We start from the raw sequence: 19,778 nt of genomic DNA, 5'->3' as shown, positions 1-19,778 counted from the left end.
CACCAGAGTATCCCATTATCACATTCTGGAGAAAATACTGCAGAAATTAATCTTCAAACACTGCTTTTTCCTTAAAGTCTGACCTCATAATTTCACTCTGGAAGAGATGCCCTGTAGTCAGCAGCAGCCTTGGCTGAAGACAATGTATGAGTTTACTTTCCTAAAAGTCACAGCATCTGGCTTATTCTAATCAGCTACTTTCGTTAGAGTGCAAGTAAAAAAAAAAAAAAAAAAAAAAGGGGGTCAAGACTAATGGAATACATTCCATTACATATCGTTGCATTATATTGCAAAAAACTATCAAATCCAGTTTTGATCCATTTCATTTCCAATTTATTTGGAATCTGCTTGCAGATATTCCAGATTTAAATCTGAGCTCTGTTTAAGAGTGAAATTAATTTAACGCTTTTTGTTGTTGCTGTTCTGGAGAAACACATTACAGTTTGAAAAATTTGTGCTGAAGAGATGGCTTCAACAATTACCTAGAAGAATGATTATGTGTACTTCGGCTGGCAATATTTCCATTACTTATTAAGCCTATTCCCTTAATACCATCTCTTCAATATTTTTAATGTTTCATGTAGTAATTTTTACTTGGGATTTCTGCAATAATCATACTTTAATGAGTCTGCAGATTGTCTGGATTTTAACTCTTGTGGAGAAAAATATATATTTCACCTGTGGTTTACTATCCTAAAGAGTGAAAGAGAACTGCATCTGATCCTGTTGGGAATAACAAAACTGTTTTCACATTCTGAAGACAGTTTTTCTACCTGTATGCACTTTTTCCATAACTTCATTCTGTAAATATTTCTTAGGGCCAAGCAAGTGATTTTCAGCTGGTAAGAAAATTGGGAATACCTATAATGGCATATTTTTGATTCTTTGGACATTGAAGATGATTTTTGGATATTTGGATAATTAGAATTTGCATTTCAGTTTACAGTTCTTTTGTCTCCTGGTTGCAGAGTTTACTTCATACAGCATCAGTAAATCTCTTCCTTTACAATGTATTCCCGCTACCATGTGAATAATTTCAAGTATATCAGAAAACTCTTTCCACCTGTGAAAATGCAGTGACAGGTGTGATTTGCAATGGAGATCATTGGGTGAACTCTCTAGTGTAATTCATAATTTCTTTTACAGTTACCTTCCAGAGCATACTTCATGTCCTGGGCAAACAGAGTCCACATGATTTCAGCACTAACTTTTCCCATGTTCAGCTCCTGAGGGAACCTACAATTAATCACATTACATCAGTTAGCCTGTTGCTAGAAATTATTCTTGCAGCTGCACAACAGAAAGGCAAATATTTCCACAAGGAAATTATTTTCTGCTAAATAGCTCCCTTACGACGCAGTCACTGTATTCTCTGTTCTGTACGATTGTCTGGGCACAGAAGCAGACCTAAGTGGGGCACCCAGCTAAAGAGCTGGAAGTACTGCACAGAACCTTGGAGTAATAAAACAATCCTTAACACTGCTGTGGTGCAGTGAGGATGCACTAGCAGTTCACCATAAATTTATAAAATCAAAGACCAAATTCATGCAGAAACATGCAGAGCTGTGTGCCTTTTGTCTTGAGTTTGCTACACCACTTGATGCTAGCAAAGAATTTGATCTAAAGTATTTTTATTGAAGCACTAATCAAATTCAGAAAATATGTTGTAATTTTTAAAATAAAACTTCAGAATTGTAAAGTTCTCACTGTCAAAGAAAGATTGGGAACAAAGGAAAATTTGATAGAACTAGCAATAAAATCTATAATACTTAAGGTTATGGAATGGCTAAAAATTGTGTCATATCTAGGTCCTAATTTAAACAAATATACCTGTTTTCAATCTTCCTAACATATATTTTAAACAATCTACCCCATAATACCATTTGAGCATTCATTTAAGAAATAAGGGCATATACAAAACTTGAGACTTCAACAAACTGACCAAGACTTTCTGCAGGTAAGCTGTACATACACGTGCTCTCCTTTTTTCCTGTGGGAAGCAGTAGCTGGTATCACTAAGGCATGCACCACTCCTGCCACAATTTACCCTCAGAGATAGCTTTACATGTGAATAGCCACATTTAATGTTCATTTGGTTACTCATATTTCTAAGATTACTCCTGTCGGAGTAGCTTATTGTTTACACTACTGTAGCACTTAAAAGCTTCTAATAGGTTTAAGAGATTACTGTGCTGGAATTTCAAAATTTGTAATAAGAAAAAAATGGCTGTGGAAGATGAATGCTTAATTCCCAGTTCTCTCTGAACTTCCTTTCCAAAACTTACACTTGTTTCCATACTTAAAGCAATTAATGACTGGTGGGCATTATGCAGCTGTCATAGGAATTATGCAAATACCATTGTTTCAGTGCTGCAAATCTGGGAGAAGCTAACAAGGTTTAACATACAAAAGAATTGTAAAAGAAAGAAATCCTTATGTTGAAGGTAAATTGTAACAGTGGCAGTTGATAATTAAAGGTTAAATTCTAAAGCACCTGTGCACAGAAGGAATTTTGTAGTATTTCTATTTTATTGCTATGTTGAAATATTTTTTCTGAACAATTTCAGAAATTAATCCCTAAGCAACAAAATGTCAGAGAAATTTCCCAAGCAAAACTCTACATATCACATTTCTAGTCTTTGTAAAAGCCATGATCTCCACATTTCTTAGGGAAGCAAAAGGACAACCAGGAGGATGTTCAATGAGTCACTTTGTTTTTCTTGCTACAGTTATTTCTATCTCCTAGGTCCTAATTTTCCCAGTTTCTGTCATTCTTCAAGGAATACTGTAAAATCATAGTTTATCTAAAACATCGCTGTCAAAATCAACTTCCACACCACATGACAGTCTCTTATCCTCAAGTCATAAATCAGCCAAACAGTGCTATTTGTGAGACTTCTTAATAAATAGAATATGCTAGGTTTTCATGACAAATAAATTAGCCATTTATACAATCTGACTAGCTAATCTGGTCTTACTGTGTGAGATACGTGTCACGAAGACATCTCATCTCATGAAGATTCATGAGAAACAAGTAGATAACAGGAATTTCACACTAGACTGTGTAAATGGAGTAAGCAGGAAAAATATTTTGTTTCTTCTTCTGGATAGAAAGCTGTTCCTTAATAAGGTCAGTGAAGGAAACGATTGCTCAGAGCTGCTTATTCCCCAGGGCTGAGACAATTCTTCATTTATTTAAAGGAATTACGGGAATGAGAAGGTAAAAATTTTCCAGTTTGTGGCTATGACCTGGAGGTTTCTTTGGTAATTACACTGAAGAGTAAGTCTGAACTCTCTGGGTCTGCAGACAAGTACATCTACCTGTATAGAGCGCTTTTCAATATCTGTCAAATGTTGTCTGAAAGAAAGATTCATTCTTGCTCCCTTTCAGACCATTCTATTAAATTTCTTCTGCCACTGCAGTTGCCTCTGTTAAAGGCTTAGCTGTAACACAGGTCTAAGATGCAATTTTAACTTTTAGTATAAATCATCACAGTGAGATGATGCTCAGAATCTGTAGACTCTGCAAGATATCCCTAAGGAGCTAAAAGAGCTAAAACACTTCTGTAGGCCATGACACGTTTCAACTACCACCATTACATTTTTTCAGTCTTGATATGTGAGGCATGTTCTTTGACATTCTCCACAGATTTCATTTTCAAAACCTTTCCTCTCTCACGTCAATCAATTGGCTTGCTCTTCTCTACAAGTATGCCAGTGATTAGTTATTCCATTTGTCTTGGTTACTGATTGTTCCTTCCTTGCATATTATATCTTGAGTTCTGAGAAACTAACTTCCACCTGTGGCAAGCTCAAGATACTGCTCTGTTTCTAGAACTTTCAAGTCAGTTAAGTTAAGCTTTCTCTCCAACCAGTCCTGAATTCAGTGTCCCTTTTTTGAAGTTCAGTACTTTTTTCCCCCTCTTTCAAAAAACTGTTACAATTCCTAAGAGAAGTCTCATCATCATTTAAACAACTTCTGTACCAAGACATTTGATAACAAATACACTCGCATTGTTTCACTTATGCTCTTGCATAATGCTTTTCTGACTTTTTGGGATGCTGCACATACCACGTGCCTCCAGTGTTCCTAAAACAAAAGACTTTCTTTCCAGTGACTAGAATGCAAACAATCAATTGTATAGGCTTAAAAAAAAAAATTTAAAAAATCCATAATCAAATAATGTTTAAAATACAACTGTTCTGGTGTATTTTTCCTGTTCTTAATAAATCAACGATTCCTACTTTTTATGGGGAAAGTAGTTACTTACTGGTTCAAGACAGGTGTGTATGCTGTTTTATCTTCATCTATAATAGTGACCATCAGAGTAATAAGCTGTGCCCAGAAATCCAAATTCTTTGTTGTTGGTCCCTGATCTTCTTTAGGAACTTCTTGTTTCTTACCCTGTTAAAACAAGATTATAATATAGCATATATTAGAAAAAGAGAAACTATTAGGTAATTTCCACCTACAGCTTATTACTTAGACATATTAAGAATCCTAAAAAAATTGGATAAACACTGTCTTCAACCTAACCAGACTAAAGTAAACTGTATAATAGCCTGTACGTGGCTGCAGGCATAGTACTAAGGCATCCAAGTCAGCCAAGAGCAGATTTTACATTTTGTGCATATCCATACTTTCATTAAATTCATTCTTCAAGTTTTTGTTGTGCTGAAACAGAGTGTAGGTAAAATGATCTGCTGAAATAGAACTTTTATACTCTAAATAATAAACACTGAATAAATTAATAATGAGAAATATTTCTTGTTTTGCTGTAGATTAAGCTATGCCAAAGTTATTGGGTCTAATACTGTCTGTGCTCTTCACTCTAAGTAAAGAAACAGTTACACTTTAATTTATTTTGCAGTAACAAAAATAACAAAAGCTATTGCCCAATATATTTTGCACAGACATTTTTACAGGGTCTGATAGATTGACAAGAACCACAACAATTTAAGACAAGCAAAGGAAAACAGTGCAGAGAAGGAAAAAAAAAAACAACCTGGAGATACACTAGGAAAAGGTACCTCAGAATATTCAAGAAGGATGTTATCTCTCCAGGGATTTATAAACATGAGCAAACCCAGACGCGTAGTTTATTCCTTTTTTATTTTGGGGAAATGGAATTTTGTATGTTTTTGTAAATGAAAGGAACCACAACTAGGCTTGCATCCAAAACAGCCTGAGGAGCCACATTACATTTCTGTAAGGACCACGTAAGGACATGAGATACTGACATGTCAGATGAATTATCAACAGAAGTCTCCAATCATTAATAAAAATTTGGCAAGTAATGCAGTGTTTTATATGCTTTTTTATTGAAAGCCTGCTCTTTGCACCTTTTAATATTGCTGTAGGTATGTATTAATATTCACCACTTAGAAACTTTGCCTGAGAATTTATTAATTTTCACCTCACTGAAATTTGCATTAAATTTAAGAATGCGTTCTCTGTACTTCTCACTTGTAGTCCAAATAAGACCTTTACAGTGAATCCTTTTTCTCTTTGGTTAGACCTCTATTAGTGTCATAGTGAATTAATTAAACGTTATCTTAACCTCAATTAATTTTTATCTGTTAACAATATCTAGAGTGTCAAAAAGGGAATTTCAACAACACATAACTGAAAGTGTTTTTGCAGCCTCTGGAGAATCTCAGATAACCCCGCTGCAAACCGAGTTCATCTACAAATACTGCAGCTTCAGTGTCTAACACAGCTGAAATAATGGCAAGGCTCAGAAGCAGTTACAGTGAGTGGGGTATGACTAATATCAGCAACCACCTCTGCAAACAGAGAAGTTTTTCAAAACAGAAATGAATATTGGAGCATTAGTGTCACTCACAAGGCCTTTCCCTGGTGTACATTAAGATTTTGTTTCCATAAGAAAGATATTTTTCAAATAGTATTTATATATGTTTCTCAGAAGCTAGATAATATTTCAGGCAAGCTAACTGAGAGGTACTTGGATAAGATAAAGCTGGTTCATGTTTAGTCCATCATCCTATCCAAAAGTTGCATTTCACAGCAAAAATCTACCATGTCATGCAGCTGAAACTACGTTTTGGGACTGTGAAAATTAATCACAGAATGTGAAATTCTATGCTTTATTATAGGTGGAAAAATATATCTAGTTCACAAAGTCTGAGTAGCACAAGAAGTGCTTTCCACAAAAGCTCGAGTGCAGAAATCTTCTAAAAGTCAAGAGGACCTCTACAAAATTGCCCTAAAGAGTAATTTTTTAAGCAGTCTGATATTAAGATATGTATTTTATGCTCTGAAATAAAAGCATATGCTTTGCCCACACCCAGTTTTAATTTTCATTCTGAATCCTAAAATCTGACAGATAGGTTAGAAAGGATCAAAGCCGTTCAAGTTATTTTTGCACTGTAATGGTTGCTGCCATTATTATCTCAATATCAGTAATCCATTCACTCAAGTTATGTACATCAAGAAAAAAGTAGTATAAAAATTTGAACCAAATACCCAGTGTACTCAGTTTACACACAAATGCACAAATACAGTGAAAAGATACATAAGCCAATGAATACTGCTTATTGTTGTAGAGGATAGTAGTCATGAGGAGATTTTTAAGAATACATTTAAAAAGTCAAGGAAAACAAATTCTCAAGTGTATAAAGAAGAAAAGTCAGCAGTTAACAGCTATTGTTCATGATTCATTACTTTTCAAAAGTCATTTTCTGAAGTTTCTTTTTCATTTTTGGTGGATGCATAATTCACTGAACAAGCTGAAATCAAGGATTGCTCTCACACTGGGCAGTAATGCTGTCATGAATCAATTAGCAGAATAAATTTCCACAACAGTATATTAACACTAATGAGAAGCATGACAACTTATTTGGAAGACATGAAATGGGAGAAAGTCCTAACAGCAGGCAGAGCCAAGGCTGACACTGACTTGAGCAGTGATCTCACACCTACTGGAAAAGAAAATCTAAAAAAGCATCATAGAATTAATGCAAAATAAAATCACTCACATTGTATCAAGATTACTAAGAGGTTTGGGTTAAAATTTTGATCAGTTTCAGGGAAAAGGAAATTAGAAGAAAACTTAATACCTTTACAGTGTAACAGTATCCGTGCAGTATTTACATAGTGTCTAAATCAGTGTGTAAATAGGATGAATCCCTCACAGCCTAATTATACTGAAATGGTGTGCCTGAAAAGTAGCATTCAGAGAGGAAAACAGTTTTTGCTACTGCATAACTTTATTTTCTGTTTCATACTTTCACACTTACATTGCATACATTCTCTCAGGACAAAACTGCAAGAGGATTCCTGAAGGAACTTCATTTATTGAGAACATAAAAAAATTCTGGAAATTTTTACTTGTTTCCTTAAAATAGAAACAGCAACATATTTGTAAACTGAGGCAGAAAGTTAGCAATATTCTTCCTAAACTGGCTTTTGACAGCATTATTTTTTTCAGCATAAGACATCTAGCTCTTCCCTGAGCTCAGTGTCAACAGAAGATTCTACATCTGCTGCATAAGGAATTAGACAGTTCCTCAATGAAATGCTTTGTCTCAAATAATGAAAACTGTAATAAATATTTGTAAGATTGTCAGTGTCATGTTCTACTTTCTCTTGTATTCGTTTGTTGTTGTTTATTTATTTTATTCTTAATCAGCTGTTTTTTTTATCTTGCTATTAAAAGGTAGGATGACATTTTTGCATACTGTTAGCATTTGCCATGCTTCACTCCAGGAAATACTGTTATTCCCAGAGAGTGATATTTTGCTGCAAGACATTTGCTTTCCAACTGTGGCTGGCTGTCTGACATGAAGGTAATAAAAAGAGGAAGCAAAGATTGCTGAGCATATTCAGTGATTTTCTGCTCATTCTTCTTGCAGTGGAAACTCTCCGATCTCCACCCTAACCATCCTCTTTTACAACATTTATTTCATTTTCTTTCTACAATCAGAGAATTACACATGTTCAGACAGCATATTTTCTAGTAATACTGTGGAAGTGCCTTTGAGAATTTCAGGTTGTAGAGAAGGGCAAATGTAGGAGGTGATTAACATGGGTTGCACACATAGTAGTATAATGTGCAGGAACCTACCACTTCTGTGCAGATGGAAATACTACTGTTTAAGTAACGGTAATGCTGTCTACAGGATGATTCAGGCAAGAAGTGAAGCACAGTAAAGCTCCAAGCCTGCAGTGGGCTTCAGCAAGACAGCAGCTGCCAGTCTTTCCCCTGAGTGAGAGCAGGTGGTGGCCTATATACAAACCATGTCTTGTTGCTTTGGGGTTCATTGGTTTCAGCTCTCACTCCTCACAGCTCAAATCTCAGCTGTGCAGCTAAAACATGAGCCTCCTTTGCTCCCCACCATGCTACCATGAACTCAGTTTCCTTTTGGAGGAGGCCTCCATTGAACAGGAAAGCAAGCAGAGATTAAGAGAATGGTTAATGAAGAAGGCTCAATGATGAAATCTATGGTAACTGGAATAAAGGTTTTTGAAATAATGCTAATAGAATATTAATTACATTATTGTTTTCTGCTTCATGATGATATTTGCAATGCCACAAATCTGTCTGCAATATGCCTTGATTCGCCAGAAATCCTTCAAAGCTCTGGATTCCAACAAACTGTATTTAGCAGCTGTTCTGTGTGCAGATGTATTGATGGCAAACAGTAAGAGGACAATGAGTACTACCCTAGAGCTGATGCAGAATTTAGGCTCTAAACTGAATCATCTTATTAATTTCTTTACTAAAGCTAATTAATTAAATTTCCCCAGTTACCTACCACCTGCCATGAAACAGAAACTTTTCCCCTCAGTTAAGATTGCATGCAATTGATTTCTGATGAGTTATTTTGTATATTGTCTATTTATACAATTTCTATTGTACTTTCTTCTAATTTTCACTCAAATTCCCACATTTGCTAGGTTATTATCAGTTTATAGTTTGACACTTGCCTTCAAAAATTTTTGACATACAAACTCACCTGCTGGATGCTTGCTGAAAGGGAGCAGACGAGGTATGCCACTATGAGGAAGCTGCAGTTAATTTGTTTTTGCAGCTGAGTGAATATTTGCAGACTATTATTATTATTTTAAGGACTTCATACCATTCTATCAGTAAGTACAGGATGTCAAAATAAGTATGTAAGACATGAATAATGTAACAAGGCCTCACTCATCCTTCTGTTCTAAAAAGCTAATCTGGAGAGAGACATCAATTTAAACCTGCTTTACATTCTCCACCAAAGCAGTCTACAACATCCTTGCATTTTAGACTATCTGCTACTGTAGGTTTTGCAGTGCTGTGCAGAAGATTATATCGTATTCCACATTTACCTGTTAACTCAAGTTTTTGCTGATAAGCTCTGCAGACTTATCAATATCCAGGCTAGCAATTGCCCATACTATGTTTAACAAACAAATTCAAATTCCTGCATCGTAAATGTTAGCAAAAAAAAAAAAAAAACAAAAAAAAAACCAAACAAAACAACACCAGAGCTGTTGGTAAGGCAAATAGATGTTATGCTTGAAGTTGCTGCTCCCACTGATTCACAGTGGTCTTCAGCTTGCAGTACGTTCTGTTGGAGAATAAATGTATACATGAACCCTTTAGAGTGTGCTTCTTGATTATTTGGGGGTAAAAGTTGCCTGCAGAAATGGGTGCTGTGCTACCTGCAGCCATGTGAGGAAAATGGATAAAATTAAAATCACCAGCCTGTGCTCATAATTAGCAGGTTAGTGCTCTTTGACTAAACATGCTCTTTTTCAAGGTTATCACAGGAACAAAGAACAAACATCCTTTAGAAGAAAACAGACAACAACAATTTTAAAACAATTCTGCATGATGAAAGTGTAACATAAGAACAAGAAAAAATGGTGTCTCATGGAGAAGAAATGAAATGCAGAAGTATAAAAGCAACAAAAATGCATGCAGGAAAGTGGGAAGCCTTACACATCCCTTCTTCTCAAAGATAAAGCTAATGAAAACGTGCTAAGTCAGGTTAGTTTCAGGAGTGCCTGACTATCATTTCCCCCCCCTTCTCCCTACAGACTTTCTTTACACAATCCCTTTCTCCTCCTATGTTTATTTAACTTTTCTTCTCCAGAAAATTGAATAAATGTAATTCATCTCTGTACAAACAAACAAATAAAAAGCCCCCAAGGAATTCTGTAGAAAACTTCCTTCTGCAATAATTCATTAACCACAATACGAAAATAAAGCTGTATGAAAAATAGGGGAAAAAGACAAATCACCTGTGTAATCATTTGTACTGTAATAAAAGCAATACATATAGTTTGTACTTTACATTGTTTAATACCTACAATATGAATTTGTTTTCAGTAGTATCAAGGTAGCTGCAGCAAGATAAATTTCAGGCACTTAGAAATTCAAATAATTTAACTGTTTCCTGTTACCCAGCAGCAAAAATCAATATGAGCCTACGACAAATCACCTTTCAGAGATTTCTTATTTACTGTGATTTGATGCTTCTGCAGAATCACAAAGCCTTAAAGTTACTGAATTTTGTATTTATTGGACAGTCATTGCTACAGCTGAATAAATACAACTGATTTCCTAGAAGAGTTCTGCCTACAGGTGTTGGTTGGAGTTTCTTACACTAGAAGTTTGAAAACTAGAGATAAGCTTCTCATGTGTTCGGAATCCAACATTAGAAAAAACATTTTCATTTGATAAAGTAGAATGGATGGCCTGTATTTCCTCTTCTAGAATGCAGGTATTCAGCTTTTTAATTCAGTTGAGATGTGCTTTCAAATTAAATTTCATGTCTCATATCATGTAGTATAAATGTTTTTATTTATGATACACTACACAGCAAATGTGTATTTGCCTAACAACATAACTCATCATTTCCAGGACAGTAGTCACCAAAATACCATTTTTCCAGTGTATCACCCAGAAGGCAAAGCTAGTGAACAGGAGGTAACGTGATAAAGCAGTGATGCTCCTTTTAGACAGCAGCTTAATTCTGCAAATTTCCTTATTTTAGCATTATTTATAGAATAAATTCTGTCGGTGTTATAGAAAAAAAAAGCATTTTTGAGGCTTTTGCATGGCATTTGAACATGACAAATGCTGTAATTACTTTGCATGGAAAGCTCACCCTGATAGACTATTATTTAGAAATGTTACATGATTATCCTCTGCTTCTAAAGCCTGAATCAAAGTATGCATCACAGGTGATAAAATACTAACCTGGAAAGGCAGTATATTATTTTCCACAGAGTATAATACCTCTTTCCTACAACCACTGAAGTGCAATATTGAATTTTTAAAAATTATTTTCCAATTACGAATCATAAATGAACAGTAAGCAATTAAATTTCATCTTCCCTAAAGTCATTGGACGATTTTATAGCTGTGTCCAATGGGAAGTCTAATTTATAGGCTGACATTTTCATTTTGAAACTCATCTTGCGAACCATTTAGGAGTTCACATTTGTCTGCGGATTTATTTATTATATTATGCTCTTTTTCATGAAAATAAAATAACTCAAGTGCTTTCATATCAGACAATGCAGGGATTTTGTGTATTTACTTACTGTAAGCCAACCGGAACGACTGAGTGAAGCATGGAGCCTTACCTGGTCTATTAATTGGGAATAAAGATCATAGCAATTGTCAAATATATATTTGTATGTTGAGTCCAGGCAGGCTCTCACACAGTCTTTCACCACAGTACTGGCTCGAGGTGGGCTCTGTAATTCAAGGACCTAAGAAAACATTTCATAAATGACAATTTCAGAATCAGGTGGAATAGAGAAAATCCAAATGTTGCAATGAATGTGGTTTTGAAATACAAGAACACAAGTGTTGAAATACAGTAATGATAATGTATTAACTCACATTGACTTCACACTGATCTAAATTTAAAGATGCATTAAAGCATACTTTAGCTAAGCAAATAAGTGATATCACCATGTTACTTGAATGAAATTATTCATAGAATGGAAGAAACACCCATACCCAAGGTTAAACATCAAAATATCATCATAGAATGGCTTGCGTTGAAGAGGACCACAATGACCACCTAGTTCCAACCCCCTGCTATGTGCAGGGTTGCCAACCACCAAACCAGGCTGCCCAGAGCCACACCCAGCCTGGCCTTGAATGCCTCCAGGCATGCACAAACTTCCTTGGGCAACCTGTTCCAGTGCCTCACCACCCTCTGTGTGAAAAACTTTCTCCTAATATCTAGCCTAAACCTCCCTGTCTCGGTTTAAAACCATTCCTCTTGTCCTGTCACTATACACCCCTGTAAACAGCCATTCCCCTTCCTGTTTATGTGCTCCCTTGATTTTCCTCTTTTTGATTGATTTTTCCTTCTTTCCCTTAAAATTTTCCTCTTTAAGTTAACATTAGGCCTTTGATTATGTGATTTTCTCTGAATACCAGCCCAATTGCTTTTCATTTATTTACATCAAAAACTCTAGCTTTTTACTCCACTTTAGGAAACATTAATCTGAATTCCAATTTAATTAGTCATTTTAATTCTCTTTATGTTGTGCCTAACACAGTGAAATCACAATCTGTTGTTACAAACTCCGTTTAGTGTTTCAGTATTCCCACCCAGTAATATCAATTTGACACTCTTCATTCTAAACTCTATCACTTAGATCTGAATCTCTAGATTGATGAAAGAAATAAGAGTTATCAGATATGCTTTTCTATTTCACACGTGATATTACCAGGAGCACAGTCTGGATGATTCATATTCTTAAGGAAATTGATTTTCCTTTATTTGTCTTGACTTTAATTAAAATGTTGTTTTTAATTGTTGTTGGTTTTGTTTCCTTCAGAACATGTAAAGTAATTATTAGGAAGGGAAAACGTAGCTGAAAATTTTTCAAAGAGAATGGGTTTATTTTTACCACATTGTTAGTGTGATCTGCTCATGTCTACAACAGTGATCTTGGGAAATTGAGAGATTGAAAAACTGCAGGAGATGAATTGATTAAGAAATGATCAAGAGAATTTTAATACTAGCTTCCTAGATAATTGAAGTGCAAGTAAAGGACAATACCTTCATTCGAAAGAATGTGATGCTGGTAAGAAGGTCCACAGTTGATTTCAGATCTTGAAGTCTTTCAGAATTGCTGGCAGGAAAGTTATCCTGGTGAGTGAGGAAGAGAGGAATTGTGAAATGGAAGTTGAAGGTAAGATAATTGAAAAACTAGGAAAAAAAATTATCTGGAAAAAGAAAAGTGATGCTTGGAAGGATTAGAAATGTTCACTGCTGCCTTAATTCTGCCTGTGAGGAAGCTAGGAATAAATATCTCCTTTCACATGAATAGGAGCACTTCTGATAGTACTACTGGGTCTGTAATATGAATTATTTAAATTACTGTGATGATTTCAAAACATTAATAAAAAAAATACAACAAGAAATCGGGGGAAGTGTTGCTAACGAAAATCATTCACGCATTTTCCGCAGCACACAATTCACTGGTGACCATAGATTCAGTAAGCTTACTGAAGGAATCATTCATGAAATTTATGCTGTGATCTTTAGGTTTGCAGGAAGATTGATGGTAAGTACTGTTACTTAAAAGGATTCATGATAATGAAACATCAGCCAAACATCTTTATGCCCCAGTATAACCTGAGTAACATTCTTCAACATTAAAATAACTCAGTTAACTGCAAAGGGTTAGGTCTTAAACACAGAGTATATGCAGCTTCTGTGATCTCTCATGCCTTAGGGTTCTTTTAAATATTCTCTCCATCTTTCCATTTTAAAAGCAAGCCAGATTGAACAAAGACAATCCTGAGCTTTGTGCTGCCATTCCTAGAATTTGAAAGGAGAGCTAAAGCTGGTGGAGTCTTTATTAATTACTGTTCATTAAAAAACATCATGATCCAGTGAAATGGAGATAGAGAGAGAATGGTATGATAAGTGGCAGGTTTTCATGCATGCCTCTTTCCAGAGAAGGATGGGTTTGGGCACGACTCAGTGGAAAGAACTTCTATAAGGCATAAGTAAAATTAGGATTCCTATCATCTAGAAAAATGAAGAGTCAACTCTCAACATTCCTAGGATCTAATCTCAGTGGCTGTAGCACCTCTCAAAATAGATCCATCAATAACTGCAATTTACAGTACATCAGTGAAAGGTAAATCCCAGTTGAATTAAATGGTGAATTAACTTACTGAAGTCATTGAATCCTATACTTTCCTGAATGTCTGCTCATCCCCTGACTTTCTTTAGTAGCTTTTGGGGAAAAAAAAAAAAAAAATCAAATTGGAAAAATAGTTAAAATGCTTAAACACTGCAGGTTTTGATCTTAAGGATTTGGGGTCTTCTATTAGCACTCTTTTACAGCTTCTATACCACAGGAACAATTAATCTCTAAAACCTCTTTAAAGCAGATAAAGTGCACAAGGATGTTTGTAGGAAAACACATTTGGGTCATCTAGGTAAAATATGATAAACTTACCCTATATTTAGATAAATCAATCCTCAGAGAATTATGCAATTGGTCCAGAAGTTTAATGAACTTTTCCCTCTGTAAAATGAAAACGAGAATACTTTGCATAAGAACTAGCACATTTTTGTAAACAAGGGTAAAATTACAACTCAATTTTTTTCTTTTCAAATTTCTAAGAAATCATTTAATCTGTTTATATTCTTAATTCATTTGAAAGATAGATTATTTTCCATTCTTTCATATAAGAGTACTGTCCAAGATATCTGGGCTTTGAGGCAGGCAATGCATCTTTTACTACTGTGCTTTTGCTTTTATTTTGTATTGCCATTTACCTTGTACGCATTCAACACTGTGCTGCCATGCAGTGCATTACAGAGATGATGGAGGATTTCCTGTACAGTATTTACCTTTCTGACACACTGTTAAATAACCCAGACAAACCACCTAAGAACTGAAAAATGTCGTCTGCTGTCTGTGACAAAAATCCAAAGTTTTCAGCTATGTTATCAGGGCTTACTGAAACAGATGAGCTTCTTAAACTTTTCATATTTGCCTTGCAATTACTCATACTCTTGAAGAAATGACTTCCTCTTCCCACATAAGAAATGATGTTCATTTACAACAGAATTTGATGTAAAAGTATGATTGAAAATAAACAATTCAGAAACAGTGGCTTTTGGAAGAATAAACCAAGTAATCTATGCCGTTACATTTTAAACATTAAGATTACCTTGTCATCGTCATAGATGAGTTGTAGTGAAATCATTTTGCTATGAGATAACCAGCTAATCTGTGCCATTCCCAAGCAATATTAATGAGAGTTTTTAATTGCTGTTCTTCATATTAGAACATACATCAATGCAGTGCATAAATTCTTACCAACATATGCAAAAGCAGCAGAATGTTGGAAGTAGCGAAATCCAATAGCTCTCATAATGCTACCTGTGAAATAGGATATGCACTAATAATAAAACAGAGCCCTTTGTGCACTATCCCTCCTATCCCTCAGTGGAACACTAACCTACACCTAAAGCCACCAATGTGGCATGGTTCCCTTAAGGGATCAATCAAAAGGATTTTTTTCTGTCATGCTATAAATCTGCATTAAAGTATTCCATCAGCCAAATCCTTCCCAGCTGTAGCCTAAGGTCTTGAAATGAGATGTTCTTGATGAATGATGTGCAGCTATCCACTAACAAACGCCTTTTGAACAAGACAGTAAAATAACTTTTTGCTTATAAGCCAATTTTTTAAAGAAAGATCTCAAAAATCTCTGTTAGTGATGCTTACTACTCTTATCTTTCTATCCATCTGCTGAACCATGAATTGCATTGGAAATTGTGTCAAAGGTAAACACTGGCATTAACGTCAGAGAGAGGATTTAATCTCTCTCCAATCTGAGGATGAAAAAAAGTAATTCAGATCATTAGCAAAATGGAAGGAAAGAATGGAAAACACAATGAAACAGTCTACATTTCAAAAGCTGGATAAAAGTCAAAAGTCTAATAGGGCTCAAGCATGGAGCGAGTTGTCTTGTTTCAAAAAGATGTAGATTCATTCCACAGTATGCCATCAATTAGTTTATACAAACTAGAATAAGTACAGAGCAATATTCCAGTAATTAAATCATAAACATTCTGATTTTCATAATACATATAAAGGAAACTTAATACTCACATTTCATAGCGAACCTTAAAATATAAAAGAGCTTCACTACCTCTGACGCTACTTCATATCACTATAATTCATACTCAGTTATTTTTAACTGCTTAGTATTTGATTTTATGTTCATAAACATTCATAAACAGCATTTAAGGAAACCTTCATATATAATGTTAATTTATGTCTTGGATATTAGCTATACAAGTAAAAGAGGAAGGTGAGCAGGAATTCATTTTTCAGTATCAAATTGTGTTCATACACAACCACTGACCATATCACGTTTAACAGCAGATATGTAAGCATCGCCCTTGAATTAATCCTCCCCCTTCCTGCTCTCACACCCATGGTGAAGGGAGGGAAGTAGATTAGAATATACTGTGAATTTCTTTTTTAAAAATCATTTATATTTCCAGTGTGAGATATAAGTCCACACAAGGAGTTGTTGTTATATGACAACAAAGTGCTACCACGTTAGAGTCTGAAATTCTGCCTAAAATTCTGATGCCTAAAGCCAGGGCTTGGTCAATTCAGCACTATTTCATAAAATATATGTCTGTAACAATGGATATCTATCTATCTATCTATCTATAAGTTATTATCTACAATTATTTATGCCTGGGTCTTTTAGGTTAATGAATTTGCTAATGACATACCCAGCAAGCAACTGCAAACTGTACTTAGCTTATGCAGTTTTTATAGTCTGTAGGACCCACTGCAATAAAAAAGTAAAAACTGATTTATAAACATTTTAGTTCTATACATATACAGTAGATGATTTATACCCTACCTTCCACAGATTTAATAGTGATTGATTGTAAAGACTTGGTAAAATCTTTGAAAGCGTACAGCAACTCATTCTTTTAAATGATCAACTTTTTTAAAATTAGAATTCAGAAATTGTTATTTTATCATATATTGGAAAGTAAGGGGTACTATTCTATTAAAAAAGAAGTCTACTTACCCCAAAGTTAGTAGCTGCAAACCTGTCTGAGGCAGATACATTTGTTGTTGCTGTAGTATGAGCATAGAAAGCATTTATATTGGCCAACAATGTACTCATAACTGCTGGAACACCAGGGCACATATATTTAGAAGACAGGCAGGAGAAGTGCCTATAATTCAAACAAACTGACAGTTATTAAAGGTGGCAAGGAGTCTGCACTTTCTGTCATTATAATTTCTTTTCAGTTGCATTCATTACAGATTCAGAAATGAGCTTAAAAATATGCTCTGGGCTGCCAGTACCTCACATTGCTCTAAACTAAGCCCTCTCCAACACTTCCATTTACTTCACAAATGAGACATCTAAATTGCAAATTTTACTTCAGAAATCTGTGCTAGGTCACATACCCATTAAAAAAAAAGAAAATTCCAAAACTCTGCAGATGTCCAGGCTCATGAATCAACCTTCATTAATAAACCTGATAGCTGCTATCTTCCATTCAGTACCTAGATAAATGGGCTCTATAAAATCACTGGTCAACCTATTCTCCACAATATTCTTTGTCAATGGGACCTCTAACAGAACTTGTATATCTGAAGACATATAAAGACATTCTAGGTATAATCAACTACTGGCAAGATAAAAGTGATGCTAAACGCATCCATCCATCACTACAGTTAGACGATCACTGTGCTCAATATAGGACAAGTCTTGAACTCATTCTGGATGTAATAACCAATGAGTACTTAAGAGCATGTGTGATCCATGAGGTAATTTACTGTAAAGATGAAAGCAATTTATTCTGTAATTGAAATGCAACTGGCTGGAAAATTGTAATTTTCAAACATTTTTGCATCTCACGATAAATCCTCTTATAATTTAAATCAACTTTCAAGAAAAAAGAAAGAGTCATTAATTACATATATACAAACATCTAAAGAAAATCCAAGTATTCATATTCATTTTTGTCCAAAATCTTGGAATGGTTAAGGAAATAAGATTACAGCAGAAAGGGATAGTGTGACGAATCAAGGCCTTAATCCCTCCCAAAGCTAGACTAAGAAAGAGAATAATTGCTGGATTTTCTAGTTTATCTGACTGGGCAAAGAGTCTGGAAGGAAAGAGCTCCAGCTGGGAGGTAGAAGAGGCAGGCTTCATATGTAAGAGAATCTACAGCTTCAGTGTGTGTTTGAGAGGTTCCTTTCTATCTGAAACATTTTGAGGCCAAGACAGGAGACCAACTCCCTGGGCTTTCTCTAGCATTAGACTCACTGGAATACTTTCACGTTCAGCTTATAGATCACAGGCTCAGAATTATATCAATATGGTGATCTGTATTGATGTGTAAATTTCATATCGTCCTGGTCACATTCAAAGTGTTTTGCAAACATTTCTCAGCATTCCTTTAAGGTATATCTTTAGCTGCTATTACCCAAATTTTAAGAAATTCCAGGGAACTGCTCATCTCCACAACAAATCAATCACATGAGCAGGTAATAGAAGTCAACATTCCCAGCTGACTGGAATAATACCATTTCATTAATTGCCAGTGCTTTTCTGAAGTGCTTTTAAATACTGCAGTATGAATCTTTAAAAAAGGAACCCAGCTATCTAATTAAGAAAATCTTTCAGCAGATCACATGTTTACTATAAACAATTGGAAAAACAATTTCCTTTGTATAAAATAGTGATACTAGGTGATATTCCCCAGTTGCAGGTAAAATTAAAGGTAAAAGAAATGTCACCAGATCTATTCATCACATGAATTTTGAGAAATATACGTAGAGACACATGCTTCACCCCCAGCAAGCTTGCTGATGATACAAAACTGGGAGGAGTGGCTGACACATAAGGCTGTGCTGCCATTCCGAGGGACCTGAACAGGTTGGAAAGGAATTTTATGGAGTTCAACAAGAGCAAGTGCAGAGTCCTATACTGGAGGAAGAATAACTGCATGCGTCAGTACAGTTTAGGGGCTGACCTTCTGGAAAGGAGCTCTGCTGAGAAGGACCTGGATGTCCTTAGGACAAAAGGTTGACCATGAGCCAGCAGTGTGCCTTTGTGGCCAATAGTATCCTGAGGTGCATAAAAAAATCATGGCCAGCACATCAAGGAAGGTGATCCCCCACCTCCACTCTGCCCTGGTGATGCCACATCTGGAGTACTGCATTCAGTTCTGGGCTCCTCAGGTCACGAAAGATAGGAAACTTCTAGAGAGTGCAGTAAATGGCAACAGAGATTATGAGGGGCTTGGAAGCATCTCCCTTATGAGGAAAGGCTGAGAGACTTGGGGCTGTTCAGCCTGGGGAAGGATGAGAAGGGGTCTTATCAGTGCTTATAAATACGCAGTGGACTGGAATGAAGTGGATGGGGCCAGGCTCATGTCAGCGATGCTGATAAGGGGAAATTGGCACAAAGTGGAACATAAGTAGTTCCACATGAACACAAGGAAAAACTTCTTTACTTCAAGGGTGACAGAGCACTGGAACAGGCTGTCTATGGAGATTGTGGAGTCTACTTCTCTGGAGACACTCAGAACTTGCCTGGATGTTTTCCTGTGGAACCCACTGTAGGGAACCCGCTTTGGCAGATTGGACTAGATGATCTCCAGAGGTCCCTTCCAACTGCTACAATCCTTTGATGATCTTTTTTTTTTCTTTTCTTTTTTTCTTTTTTAATTGACACCAAAATAATTAACATATGATTTTAAAACTGACTTACAATTTCAAA

At 35.5% G+C, this 19,778-nt stretch overlaps 1 protein-coding gene across 3 annotated transcripts in view; it reads right to left on the bottom strand.

Moving 5' to 3' along the window:
* UNC13C (unc-13 homolog C) overlaps positions 1 to 19,778 on the bottom strand; it is a 120,784-nt gene that overhangs the window by 43,662 nt on the left and 57,344 nt on the right. For all 3 annotated transcript variants that reach the window (XM_048956844.1, XM_048956845.1, XM_048956847.1), the window contains 6 exons: positions 17,067 to 17,217; positions 14,453 to 14,521; positions 13,039 to 13,128; positions 11,600 to 11,728; positions 4,272 to 4,405; positions 1,151 to 1,236 (listed from right to left, as the gene is read on the bottom strand). In XM_048956844.1, coding sequence (XP_048812801.1) covers positions 1,151 to 1,236; positions 4,272 to 4,405; positions 11,600 to 11,728; positions 13,039 to 13,128; positions 14,453 to 14,521; positions 17,067 to 17,217 — 659 coding nt within the window. The remainder of the gene's footprint in view (positions 1 to 1,150; positions 1,237 to 4,271; positions 4,406 to 11,599; positions 11,729 to 13,038; positions 13,129 to 14,452; positions 14,522 to 17,066; positions 17,218 to 19,778) is intronic.

Source organism: Lagopus muta, chromosome 10, assembly GCF_023343835.1.
Source record: "Lagopus muta isolate bLagMut1 chromosome 10, bLagMut1 primary, whole genome shotgun sequence".
Taxonomy (NCBI): Eukaryota; Metazoa; Chordata; class Aves; order Galliformes; family Phasianidae; genus Lagopus; species Lagopus muta.
The sequence above is the reverse complement of the archived record's forward strand: the minus strand, read 5'-3'. Positions and strand labels throughout refer to the sequence as shown.